The sequence below is a fragment of the Esox lucius genome, chromosome 23 (genome assembly GCF_011004845.1).
Source record: "Esox lucius isolate fEsoLuc1 chromosome 23, fEsoLuc1.pri, whole genome shotgun sequence".
Lineage (NCBI taxonomy): Eukaryota > Metazoa > Chordata > Actinopteri > Esociformes > Esocidae > Esox > Esox lucius.
Window position 1 is genome coordinate 7,492,777 of NC_047591.1, and position 13,459 is coordinate 7,506,235.

Sequence of the window (13,459 nt, forward strand, 5' to 3'; positions counted from 1 at the left end):
TCCCTGTAACGAGATATAGTCAGCGAAAGCAAGCACTATGTCAACATAGGCTCCCTGATTTGCTTAAGATCAGTAATGAATGATTTAATTAGTTGATTGTTTCATTTAAGTAGATTTAGCAAATGGTATAAGGGTGAAGTCTAGGTTAACAGGAGCAGACTATCACACTTGTGGCCCCAGGTCAACAACCTCCTGTCACCCCTTTATTACTACATAAAACCAGCAGACAGGCATTGAGGCATTCACTTAGTGTTTGATTGAATGCTAGAGTTGGCAAATGACCTAAGTGACTTTGAGTCTGCTATGACCTTTAATGCCAGGCATGCAGGATACTAGTATCTGAAAGATGACCTTTCTCCTGTGATTTTCACAGCCAACAGTTTTAAGGGTTTATAGAGAATGATGCAACAAACAAAGACACAGTCGGCGGAAGTCTTTGGACAAAAACAGTTGTTGCTGAGAGAGGTTAAAGAATTGCAGAAGTTATGCAAGCTAAGAGGCAGGCCAGAAACGGCAAATAATGATGCAGTGGACAGCATTTCTGTTTTTACATAGGCTTCACATTACTATTAAAACAACAAATTAGTAATTTCATCTTATCTGTATAAACACAAATTACAGCATATTTGCTATAAAAACAACTTAGTGAATTATTGTACATTTCTATAAACTCATTCAAGAATTCAGGCAACAACAAACTATTTCATAATCTCCATCATATAACAACAATTTTGTGGTTGTTGCAGAGTGAACAATGTGAAACTAGCAGAAATGTTGCCACCAATTCCATGCCACCAAGAATTCAATCTGTAGTGGTGTTAAATGTGTTCAACCAGATAGTTGATAAAGTGTACCTTATAATTATATACAGTATATATTATTCATATCATTTTTTGGATCAGGGGTCCCATGTCACATGCCCCACATTCAGTAATCAGGCACTAATTGTTCAGTCCCCCTCTTTCATAGCAACATACAGACAGAGAAACCACTTACAGTAGCCCATCAGAGATCACTCAAACTGGATCAGGAAGCATTAAAACTAATCTCTGTGAGTTACCTCTGTATCACACATCTTGACTTGAATCAATGATACAGATTAAAAACTCCACAATTATGTGGAAGCTTTGGATCCTTGCATTGTCCGCAAAAACAGTGTGCCTGAATATGCCTACAAAACAATACTATTTTTACAGACTCAATTCAGTCTAAATTCAGTCTGACACATGTTTTTCTTAATTCCAATCTCACAGGCTCTTAAGAGATTATTATTATTATTATTGGATTGCTGCATGGGCCCAACAAAGGCAGGTCTCTTCTGAAACTTAATCCTTCCATAGTCTTAGACCATCAAGATCAGGAAGATCGAAGTTGAAGCTTGGTTCTGCAGTTTAAATTGGTTTATCCTTGCTTAAAAGGAGCTTTTCGGGATCCCACTGCACAACTCAGAGACAAACAAGTGTTGTTCAGAAACAAAGAAGAGCCAATATGGGAAAGGACTTTTATCTGTATGAGAACATCTCCAAAGTGAGTCCGTTCGAGGGGCCACAATACCACCTGGCACCATCATGGGCATTCTACCTACAAACCGCTTTCATGGGCTTTGTGTTCTTTGCTGGAACCCCCCTAAATTTCATCGTTCTCTTCGTGACTGTGAAGTATAAGAAACTGAGACAACCGTTGAACTACATCCTGGTCAATGTCGCGCTGTCAAGTTTCATCTTTGTGACATTCTCTGTTAGTCAAGTATTCATCGCTAGCACTAGAGGATACTTCTTCATGGGTCATACCTTGTGTGCGATGGAATCTGCTATGGGATCAATAGCAGGTACATTCAAACAGCATCAGGGATGTGTTCTCGTAAGGAGCACAATAGCAATAGATGCAATACAAGTTATTGTTACCAAGAGACACACGATGACTGTCCTGTACACCAAGGTCTTGTGTTCAATGCCGTTGATGTCTATTAACACGTTGATGCGTCCATTCTACGCCCTCAGGGTTGGTGTCAGTTTGGTCCCTGGCTGTCCTTGCCTTTGAGAGATATGTGGTCATCTGCAAACCCTTCGGCACCTTCACATTTGGCAGTAACCAGGCTCTGTGCGCTGTTGCCTTCACTTGGGTAATGGGGATTGGATGTGCCATCCCACCATTCTTTGGCTGGAGCAGGTATGGATCCGCAACCCACACACGCGCTCTGATGTTCTAATTAAATGTGACAATCCAGATTAAATAAACATTGTTTTGTTTTTGCAGTCATAACCCTGGATGTCTGGGGTACACTACCCCAGTGTTTTACAGGTTTATCCCTGATGGTGTGGGCTACAGTAACATGTTGTTTTTACAGGTATATCCCTCAGGGTCTGGGCAACAGTAAACTCGTTGTTTTTACAGGTATATCCCCGAGGGTCTGGGCTGCTCTTGTGGTCCTGACTGGTACACACACAATGAGGAGTATCACACCACCAGTTACATGATATTTCTCATGGTTACCTGTTTCATCATGCCCATGACGGTCATAATTTTCTCCTACGCCCAACTGCTGGGAGCACTACGAGCTGTAAGTACCATGCTATCTGGTTAAAAACCAGCAAAAAACATAACACAATAAATGTTGTCATGACAAAACGCAGACTCAACTTGTGTGTCTGTGTGTCTAGGTGGCAGCTGCGCAGACTGAGTCAGTGTCCACACAGAAGGCAGAAAAGGAAGTTTCCAAAATGGTGGTCGTGATGGTGTGTTCCTTCTGTGTGTGTTGGTGCCCCTACGCCCTGGCAGCTTTGTACTATGCCTATTCATCAGAAGAAAACAAAGACTATCGCCTGGTCACCATCCCGGCTTTCTTCTCTAAAAGCTCTGGAGTTTACAACCCTCTCATCTACGCCTTTATGAACAAACAGGTAAGCCGAAGCAGTGGTGAAAAGTTACTTTTAAGTACTGCCTATAGTATACATATACAGTGGGGAGAACAAGTATTTGATATACTGCCGGTTTTGAAAGTTTTCCCACTTACAAAGCATGTAGAAGTCTGTTATTTTTATCATAGGTACTCTTCAACTGTGAGTGATGGAATCTAAAACAAAAATCCAGAAAATCACATTGTATGACTCTTAAGTAATTAATTGGCATTTCTTTGCATGACATAAGTTCAAACCCGATGCCAAAGAAGTTGGGACACTACAAATTGTGAGTAAAAAAGGAATGGAATAATTTACAAATCTCATAAACTTATATTTAATTCACAATAGAATATAGATAACATATTGAATGTTGAAAGTGAGACATTTTGTAATGTCATGCCAAATATTGCCTCATTTTGGATTTCATGAGAGCTACACATTCCAAAAAAGTTGGGACAGGTAGCAATAAGAGGCCGTAAAAGTTAAATGTACAGATAAGGAACAGCTGGAGGACGAATTTGCAACTTAGTATGTCAATTGGCAACATGATTGGGTATAAAAAGAGCCTCTCAGAGTGGCAGTGTCTCTCAGAAGTCAAGATGGGCAGAGGATCACCAATTCCCCCAATGCTGCAGTGAAAAATAGTGGAGCAATATCAGAAAGGAGTTTCTCAGAGAAAAATTGCAAAGAGTTTGAAGTTATCATCATCTACAGTGCATAATATCATCCAAAGATTCAGAGAATCTGGAACAATCTCTGTGCGTAAGGGTCTGGAATGATAGGAATGATAATGTAATGGAAATCACAACATGGGCTCAGGAATACTTCCAGAAAACATTGACGGTTAACACAATCCACAGTGCCATTCGCCGATGCCGGCTAAAACTCTATAGGTCAAAAAAGAAGCTGTATCTAAACAAGATCCAGAAGCGCAGGCGTTTTCTCTGGGCCAAGGATAATTAAAAATGGACTGTGGAAAAGTGGAAAAGTGTTCTGTGGTCAGACGAATCAAAATTCTAAGTTCATTTTGGAAAACTGGGACGCCATGTCATCTGGACTAAAGAGGACAAGGACAACCCAAGTTATCAGCGCTCAGTTCAGAAGCCTGCATCTCTGATGGTATGGGGTTGCATGAGTGCATGTGGCATGGGAAGCCTACACATCTGGAAAGGCACCATCAATGTTGACATATCCAAGTTCTAGAACAAAATATGCTCCCATCCAGATGTCGTCTCTTTCAAGGAAGACCTTGCATTATCCATTATGACAATACCAGACCACATACTCCATCAATTACAATGTCATGGCTGCATAGAAGAAGGATCCGGGTACTGAAATGGCCAGCCTGCAGTCCAGATCTTTCACCCATAGAAAACATTTGGCGCATCATAAAGAGGAAGGTGCGACAAAGAAGACCTAAGACAGTTGAACAACTAGAAGCGTGTATTAGACAAGAATGGGACAACATTCCTATTCATAAACTTGAGCAACTTGTCTCCTCAGTCCCCAGACATTTGCAGTCTGTTATAAAAAGAAGAGTGGATGTCACACGGTGTTAAACATGGCCTTGTCCCAACTTTTTTGAGATGTGTTGATGCCATGAAATTTAAAATCAACTTATTTTTCCCTTAAACATTTTCTCAGTTTAAACATTTGATATGTCATCTATGTTGTATTCTGAATAAAATATGGAAATTTGAAACTTCCACATCATTGCATTCTGTTTTTATTCACAATTGTACAGTGTCCCAACTTTTTTGGAATCAGGTTTGTATTTTAACATCAGAAAAGCAGAACTTAATATTTGGTACAGAAACCTTTGTTTGCAATTACAGAGATCATACGTTTCCTGTAGTTCTTGACCAGGTTTGCACACACTGCAGCAGGGATTTTGGCCCACTCCTCCATACAGACCTTCTCCAGATCCTTCAGGTTTCGAGGCTGTCACTGGGCAATACGGACTTTCAGCTCCCTCCAAAGATTTTCTATTGGGTTCAGGTCTAAAGACTAGCTAGGCCACTCCAGGACCTTGAGATTCTTATTACGGAGCCACTCCTTAGTTGCCCTGGCTGTGTGTTTCAGGTCGTTGTCATGCTGGAAGACCCAGCCACGATCCATCTTCAATGCTCTTACTGAGGGAAGGAGGTTGTTGGCCAAGATCTCGCGATACATGGCCCCATCCATCCTCCCCTCAATACGGTGCAGTTGTCCTGTCCCCTTTGCAGAAAAGCATCCCCAAAGAATGATGTTTCCACCTCCATGCTTCACGGTTGGGATGGTGTTCTTGGGGTTGTACTCATCCTTCTTCTTCCTCCAAACATAGCGAGTGGAGTTTAGACCAAAAAGCTTATGTCTCATCAGACCACATGACCTTCTCCCATTCTTCCTCTGGATCATCCAGATGGTCATTGGCAAACTTCAGACGGGCCTGGACATGGGCTGGTTTGAGCAGGGGGACCTTGCGTGCGCTGCAGGATTTTAATCTATGAAGGCGTAGTGTGTTACTAATGGTTTCCTTTGAGACTGTGGTTCCAGCTCTCTTCAGGTCATTGACCAGGTCCTGGTGTGTAGTTCTGGACTGATCCCTCACCTTCCTCATGATCATTGATTCCCCACAAGGTGAGATCTTGCATGGAGCCCCAGACCAAGGGAGATTGACCATCATCTTGAACTTCTTCCATTTTCTAATAATTGCACCAACGGTTGTTGCCTTCTCACCAAGCTGCTTGCCTATTGTCCTGTAGCCCATCCCAGCCTTGTACATGTCTACAATTCTATCCCCGATGTCCTTACACAGCTCTCTGGTCTTGTGTAAGGACATCAAAATATTTGTTCTCCCCACTGTAGGTAAGCATTGCACAGTATAAATTTCTTTTCACACTCACAAATTGTAGAAAAGCTTTCAAATTTGAAGAACTATAAAACAACAAAAATAATGAAATTGAAGGACATCCCAAAATAAATATACAGGTGCTGGTCATAAAATTAGAATATCATCAAAAAGTTGATTTATTTCAGTAATTCAAAAGTAATTCCATTCAATAAGTGAAACTTGTATATTATATTCATTCATTACACACAGACTGATATATTTCAAATGTTTATTTCTTTTAATTGTGATGATTTTAACTGACAACTAATGAAAATGTTTTTTGAAATGTTGGCCAACTGAAAAGTATGAACATGAAAAGTATGTTGGGGCTCCTTTTGCCTGAATTACTGCAGAAATGCAGTTGATCAGTCTGTGGCACTGCTCATGTGTTATGAGAGCCCAGGTTGCTCTGAGAGTGGCCTTCAGCTCTTCTGCATGCGTATCGCATCTTCCGTAACGCAATACCCCATAGATTTTCTATAGGGTTAAGGTCAGCCGGCCAATTAAGAACAGGGATACCATGGTCCTTAAACCAGGTACTGGTAGCTTTGGCACTGTGTGTAGTTGCCAAGTCCTGTTGGAAAATGAAATCTGCATCTCCATAAAGTTGGTCAGCAGCAGGAAACATGAAGAGCTCTAAAACTTCCTGGTAGATGGCTGCGTTGACCTTGGACCTCAGAAAACACAGTGGACCAACACCAGCAGACGACATGGCACCCCAAACCATCACTGACTGTGGAAACTTTACACTGGACTTCAAGCAACGTGTATTCTGTGCCTCTCCTCTCTTCCTCCAGACTCTGGGACCTTGATTTCCAAAGGAAATGCAACATTTTGCTGTGTTTAGTTCAAACGTGGCTTGATACAAGGTGAAACCCATGTCTTGCATATGTCTGTGCGTGGTGGTTCTTGAAGCAATGACTCCAGCTGCAGTCCACTCTTTGTGAATCTCCCCCATATTTTTGAATAGGTTTCACAATCCTCTCCAGGGTGCGGTTATCCCTATTGCTTGTACACTCTTTTCTACCACATCTTTTCCTTCCCTTCGCCTCTCTATTAATGTGCTTGGACACAGAGCTCTGTGAACAGCCAGACTCTTTAGCAATGACCTTTTGTGTCTTGCCCTCCTTGTGCAAGGTGTCAAGGTCATCTTGAGACAGCTGTCAAGTCAGCAGTCTTCCCCATGATTGTGTAGCCTACAGACTGAGATATCATTTAAAGGTCTTTGCAGGTGTTTTTAGTTAATTAGCTGATTAGAGTGTGGCACCAGGTGTCTTAAATATTGAACCTTTTCACAATATTCAAATTTTCATTAGTTGTCAATTATAATCATTGACATTAAAATAAATAAACACTTGAAATATATCAGCCTGTGTGGAATGAATGTATACATTATACAAGTTTCACTTTTTGAATGGAATTACTGAAATAAATCAACTTTTTGATGATATTCTAATTTTATGACCAGCACATGTAAGTACAGTATCTCACAAAAGTGAGTACATCTCTCACATTTTCGTAAAATGTGGGTATATCTTTTCATGTGGCAACACTGAAGAAATGACACTTTGCTACAATGTAAAGTAGTGAGTGTACAGCTTGTATAACAGTGTAAATGGACATTTTCACTTAGGGGTGTACTCACTTTTGTTGCCAGCAGTTTAGACATTATTGGCTGTGTGTTGTTTTATTTGGAGGGGACAGCAAATTTACACTGTTATACAAGCTGTACACTCACTACTTTACATTCTAGCAAAGTGTCAAAGTGTTGCCACATGAAAAGGTATACTCAAATATTTACAAAAATGTGAGGGGTGTACTCCCTTTTGTGAGATGTTGTATGTCTGAGAAAGACACAAATAATGATAATCGCCTCTTTGAGATACATTTTCATTCTTCCACAGTTCAACACCTGCATCATGGAGACAGTGTTTGGGAAAACGATGGAGGAGACTTCAATATCATCCTCCAAGACTGATGTCTCTGTAGCATAAGAACCATTTCTCTCAGATGGTCAGGAGCCATGTCCATTAGCTAAGATCTCGCTCCCCTCTACTTCATACCAGGACAGTCAAATCTTTAACAGTAAAAAAAACATATCCAAACTCTGTAGTAAAAGGCTGCTTGGGATCAGTTCATTTAGAATTCCAGTCCACCACTCCTTACTACTGTATTGATACTAATGCTACAGTAAGACAAAAAGTGTGAGAAACACTCATTGGAGACATTCAGGAAATACTGGTATTTCTTCTAACTACAGTAAATTCCAATTCAATTTCAAAATTGAATGACCCTAACCCTGCAGACAAGTATTGTTAATATAATCAGTGTTTGATTTATAGTGGTTGAGGGTTTTGTTTTATTTCGAATTCAAATGGGAACACCCCATAGAACATCATGAGTTAACATTTGTTGTCTCATCGATCTTGCCTGAACCTTCTCTTTTTCAACCATCTTATTCCAACAATTTGTTCCCCCCAAATCACAACCTGATAACTGCAATGATCAGTATATATTTTATTCTTAAAATTTGACTGAACCAAATTTGCTTAAAACTATTCTAGATCAATCATTAAACTATATTTTTTTCTTTTTGAATGTATTTGTTACATTGTGTTTTAAGGTGGATTTAATAAACTGTGTGTGGTTCCTTAATACCTATTTTAGATATGATCAGACAGGGAAAATGGGGTTAATTGAATCTATGCACTCTGATGAACTCCTGCTGATTTAATTTAAATATACTGTATGTAGAGTTAATTAGGATTTACCTATATTGTACTACAGTGCATTTTTAAAAACAATGTTTTATCTATACCCAATATAACTTTTATTACTGGACCTATAACAAAATTAAACACACACAATTAAGAAAATATGTCCACTGAAATAAATAAGCCTTGAACTAAAACTATGTTTAGTCATTTCTTTTATTGAGAAACAGCTGTGGAATCTAAAGTACAGCATTTAAATTCAAATAAAAATGTCCGTACATTCAGTGTGAAAATCCAGAAATGGACCATTTGCCAAGAATGTATAATACTGATAAAAATGCATTATCGGAATTAAATTTGATCAAGGTTTATTCAGTCACAACTCTGAAACACACCAACTTCTCAATTCAACATGACCCATAGGTAGGAAGTACATCAGCTCTTAGCATGAGCTGTTGCATTTCCTTACACTGGTGTTGTTTCTAAAATGTACAAACGTTTCATTTCCATGTCTCCTTTCCCTGTACAATGATGAAAGTGAAGACATAGGGGAGGAAGCCAATGCAGACTATCAAGAAGGGATTGACTGTAGAGAAGGGCTTACAGAAGCAGGACTGAACATTGTCATAGCAGCCCTTTTCACGATAGACAAATACTGGGGAAAAAGGAGTCAACCTAAGTATTTCTTGAGAAACAGAGCATGGTGAGGGGTGATTCACCTGTAGTGGACTTATTTTCCCATAAACCTTTGGTCCCAAATTATGTTTGGTGTCAGTTTCATAGGCTGAGCTCCCAAAAAATTAAACTGAGAAGGCACACACTGGGTTAGAGAATAAGTATGAGGCTAACATTGTGTGTCATCTCATTTACCTATATACTATAAACTTACAGATTATCACTAAAGTTGGCTTCATCAAAAACATTACTTACAAAACACTAAATAATTTCCACAGTATGGAAGATTTGTGAGAAGAAAAAAAAACAATTATAAATTATTACAATTCCAAACATAATATTCAGTGCGGTGAGCATATCTTTGTATATCAAATAAATGCAAACTCAGCCAATCTAGCATACATGTGTGTGACAAAAAAAAACTAAGGAGGGTTGGGAATGGGAAGTCAATAAATGACCAAAAAAGACTGTGTGCGGTCATCCACAGACTACTTAGAGAAAATGTAGTGTTTGAATAAGTTTCGTACAAAATAAATTATATCATTTATCAAATCATGTTTAAAACTGTTCTATATTGCTAAGGGAAAAAACAAAACATCTAAAACTCATCATGCCGTACTAGCGCCTCGCCGAAATCAGTTGCTTGACTTCCTACAAACAGGTCGTACTTGTTCAGGATTTCTTCCTTGCTTAGCTTTCCGTCCTAAAAAAAAAAAAACAGGAATATTTGGTCAATATCAATATGCTTAAACATAGACATCAGGAGTGAGAGGAAAATATAGAACCATAGAGACGTTGTCTGACCTTATTGGAGTCCGATTCGTAGACCAGGTGTTTAGCCTCCGCCTCTGCATGGTCATAGTCTGAGGGAAGAATCCACTCCATCGTTTCCTCCCGATCCATCTTTCCGTCTTTGTTCTTGTCCCGGAACTCGGAGAACTGCTCACGCTCCGTTGCAACCCAGTCAGGCTCCTCCATCTCATCCTCATGGTTGTACATGTCGCCTGGGAACGGAAAAACAAGTGTATGTCCACAGTATGTGAGGAGTGATAAACTTTTACGTCGTACATAGACTAAATGGGGACCTCAAATGGGCAACTCCTACGGTCCACTTCAGTCCTTACCGATGTACTCATTCAAGTCAATGAAACCATCACCATTCTTATCAATGTCCTCCATGGTTTCCTTGGGAGTAAACAAGAAAAGCAAGAATGGTTAGAGGCACATTGGAGACAGCCAGGGAATACTGGTCTTGTGTTTCCTTGATCGCAAATACCTCTTAATTTAATCAGCAAGAGAATGAAACAAACATACCAGCACCACTATGTCTTTCATATGGTCATACTCCTCTGGGTGTAGAAAAGCTGTGAACTCCTCCTTGTTCGCAATGTGGTCTCCATTCTGGTCAGCCATTTTGAAACGCCTCTCATCCCGTGCCATCATGTGCTGGTAGTTGTAGCCATCATCTGGTTCTGGGTCATCTGTGGGGTCAAACAAAGGTAACTGAGTCAACATCTCTAGAATCAGGGCTCTATGTTGAAGATCAGTGTGCAGGAATGTCTGGCAATTTAACACCCAAATTGCAATTACTAAACCAATAAAAAAAAAAAAAAAGTGTTATTTTTCTGGCAATTACCTGGGTTCATGACCACAATCATGGCATGCCCTTCTTACCTAGATAGGTACCATAGGTGACGTTTTTGTATTCCTCCCAGGAGATCATCCCGTCATTGTTCACATCAAAGTCCTTCCATTGGCGGTCCACATTCTCATAAATGTACTTTTTCTGAGCCTTCTTGATCCAAGCTTTGAGCTCTGCCTCAGTGACAAAACCATCACTGTCACCGTCAATCTTGCCTACAATCACACTAAGAAGGGAAGTGAAAGGAATTAAAAGAAAAACCAATTACATGAGTGTGGTCACATTATTTAAAAAACAAAACAGGATTAAAACACCAGAAACTGGTCCACTAAATGGAAGCGCCGTCTTGTCTTGACTCTGATGACAAGAATGGGATAAAAGGGGAATTCTACCTCCTCTTCGTTTTCTGGTATGTTTATACTGCAGTGGTTTGATAGGGAACTAAAAGATTTAGCTCTGGTGCAAGGCAGTTATTTACAATAGGTAGTACCTACACTAGACAAACACATCAGCTGACAAGAATACTAAGAGTGTAGTCACACAGAGGTAAACCAACCAAGAGTATCTTTTACTTCATAGAAACAGCACAATGTAGAGATTCATATCTTACATACTTGAATGAGGACATAATTTGCTGTATGTGTGACAGCCCTTAGTGAAAGACACATACATATATGTAGAGAGAGAGAGAGAGAGAGAGATTTGTTTTTTTGACACTTGATCATGGATGGCTAAGTGGACACACTGGGCTTTGAGGAACAGCCAGGCAGAATTGCACCTACTCACCCCAGCCTGCGCTTGCTCTCCTCTGGGCTGAGGTCATCAAAAGACTTCGCCTCCTCCTGGCCGAGGAAAGCTTCATGATCATATTCAAAGCCCTGAGCGTCGTCATGTTCGCGGCTGCTGAGAGGTGCATCGTGGTGAACGCGTTCCTTTTTCTCGGTCGGCTTACTAGTGGCATAAACCACGCAGAGGGCAAAGCACATAAGTAACGGCCTGATCTCCATCATAGCTGAGAGAGAGAGACTGAGAGGAGATAAAAATCAATAAGTTTACCTCAAATCAAAGCCTGCGAATCGATTTGTTTAAATGGCTTTTCCTGGTCTCACAGAATGTAAATATGTATAGGTATGCTTCATTGATGGGCCATTTTACAGCTGTAAACTGTTATCAGACACTTTTTGCATTAAGTCGGCATAGACTCCTGATACGAATTTTTTAAGGCAGAAGTAAACAAATGACCAGCCCCGTTACTCGTGAGGCCAGGATTGGTCAGACAGATAACATGCGCCAGACCAGCGAGACACAATAGTTTAATGTATGACAGTGAATTCGGTAAAAAAAAAAAATCGTAGGCCCAACATTGAGGTTTGGAAGTTGAATACTAGATAACGCAATAAAATACAATTTGCACATATAAAAGTTAAAGTGAACAATGTATTAACATGTCACTATTTGCGCAAGGACTACACTGTTTAAACTGAAACATGTTGCTACATCTGCAAAATATGCAATAACATCAAATAAAAAAATCTGTTATTGACAGTAACATAGGCTATACAGTCTTCAACCTAATAAGATTGTCTGTTAGCCGCTAGCACCATTGCTAGATTACTGGAATGTGTGTTGGATACCCTAAACCTACCATTTTAGCTGATCATACAACGTGGTACTATCAACAAATTTTTAGCTTGTAACATTATTACAGAAGTAATATCATTGTTACCTACCCAGCTGATGATTCCAGACACAATTACACGCAAGTATATCTCACAAGCCAACACACACCCCAAGCTCGGCCCGTCTCCTTCTAAAAAAAAAAAAAAAAAGTTATCCAATAGGATTACAGATACAAGGCTAATCTAGATTTGATTGGTCCACTTCAGCAAAAAGGCACGTTTGACTAATGATCTCATGTTCCACAATGCAACGTTTATTCCTCGCATTCACGTTTGATTTGCTCACACTACAACGCTGTGGTGTTTCAGCCAATCGTGTTTAAGAAAATGTGTTTGCGTTTGTGGACATTTCGCAGTGGTTCCATTGCCCGAATCCGCATCCAGATGATTTGATTGGCTTATAATTGCCACGTCCCCAAATTTGAGTAAACTTGTACAGTACTGTCATCATCCATTTACTTCGGTTTACTTGAACATGTTTTACTTCTGTACAGGTGTTAAACAATAATAACATAACCACATAGAAACGTTTAGCATTCTTCACCCCCTTTTTAAATCTACCTCAAAAGTAACCACCCAATGTTTCCAGATTCATATTAAATATGACACAGCCCATATTTGATTAAAGTATGAGTGAAGAAGGTTTTCCTTCCTGTGTTGGTGTGGGTACACCCCAATAACAGAGTGTTGTGGGAATGTACTGGTCATTAAAAATAGGAATGCAGTGACTGGCCAGCTCATCCTGCTCGGTTTAACATCAGAGTATAACATCATACACCGTTATAGTAGGGAGGGTTTCAAAGTAGCCCACAATGTTGTTTTGAATGATGTACATTGAAGACATTTTAGAGCGGATGGTGAACAAATTGTATTAATGCTCATCTGTGTATTTTCCCAGGTGGGGTGCACTATAAATAATTATCCAATACTGCGACCAAATGGTTACACATACATTTTGAAGAGTAGAGGCCGCAAAA

General features: G+C 39.8%; 2 protein-coding genes across 2 annotated transcripts; one reads left to right on the forward strand and one right to left on the reverse strand.

Annotated features, from left to right (window-relative positions):
- Positions 1-1,456: 1,456 nt before the first annotated feature.
- opn1sw1 (opsin 1 (cone pigments), short-wave-sensitive 1) lies at positions 1,457-9,468 on the forward strand. The gene is made up of 5 exons (XM_010886944.4): positions 1,457-1,828; positions 2,001-2,169; positions 2,395-2,560; positions 2,661-2,900; positions 7,677-9,468. Exons 1-5 carry the CDS (start codon positions 1,489-1,491, stop codon positions 7,764-7,766), a joined length of 1,005 nt encoding a protein of 334 aa, XP_010885246.1. The 5' UTR covers positions 1,457-1,488; the 3' UTR covers positions 7,767-9,468.
- calua (calumenin a) lies at positions 8,685-12,618 on the reverse strand. Its single transcript, XM_010886945.3, has 7 exons — positions 12,534-12,618; positions 11,590-11,829; positions 10,836-11,029; positions 10,476-10,642; positions 10,286-10,346; positions 9,966-10,165; positions 8,685-9,864 (listed from the first exon to the last, which is right to left on the reverse strand). Exons 2-7 carry the CDS (start codon positions 11,811-11,813, stop codon positions 9,760-9,762), a joined length of 951 nt encoding a protein of 316 aa, XP_010885247.1. The 5' UTR covers positions 11,814-11,829; positions 12,534-12,618; the 3' UTR covers positions 8,685-9,759.
- Positions 12,619-13,459: the final 841 nt, after the last annotated feature.

Bases quoted from the DNA above. Each gene is read 5' to 3' on its own strand.
- opn1sw1 (XM_010886944.4), top strand. From the start codon at position 1,489: ATGGGAAAGGACTTTTATCTGTATGAGAACATCTCCAAAGTGAGTCCG. The intron at 1,829-2,000 runs GTACATTCAAAC...CTACGCCCTCAG, and splicing joins TGCTATGGGATCAATAGCAG to GGTTGGTGTCAGTTTGGTCC. The intron at 2,901-7,676 runs GTAAGCCGAAGC...ATTCTTCCACAG, and splicing joins ACGCCTTTATGAACAAACAG to TTCAACACCTGCATCATGGA.
- calua (XM_010886945.3), bottom strand. From the start codon at position 11,813: ATGATGGAGATCAGGCCGTTACTTATGTGCTTTGCCCTCTGCGTGGTT. The intron at 10,643-10,835 runs GTAAGAAGGGCA...TTGACCCCACAG, and splicing joins CACCTATGGTACCTATCTAG to ATGACCCAGAACCAGATGAT. The intron at 10,347-10,475 runs GTATGTTTGTTT...TTTACTCCCAAG, and splicing joins TGAAAGACATAGTGGTGCTG to GAAACCATGGAGGACATTGA.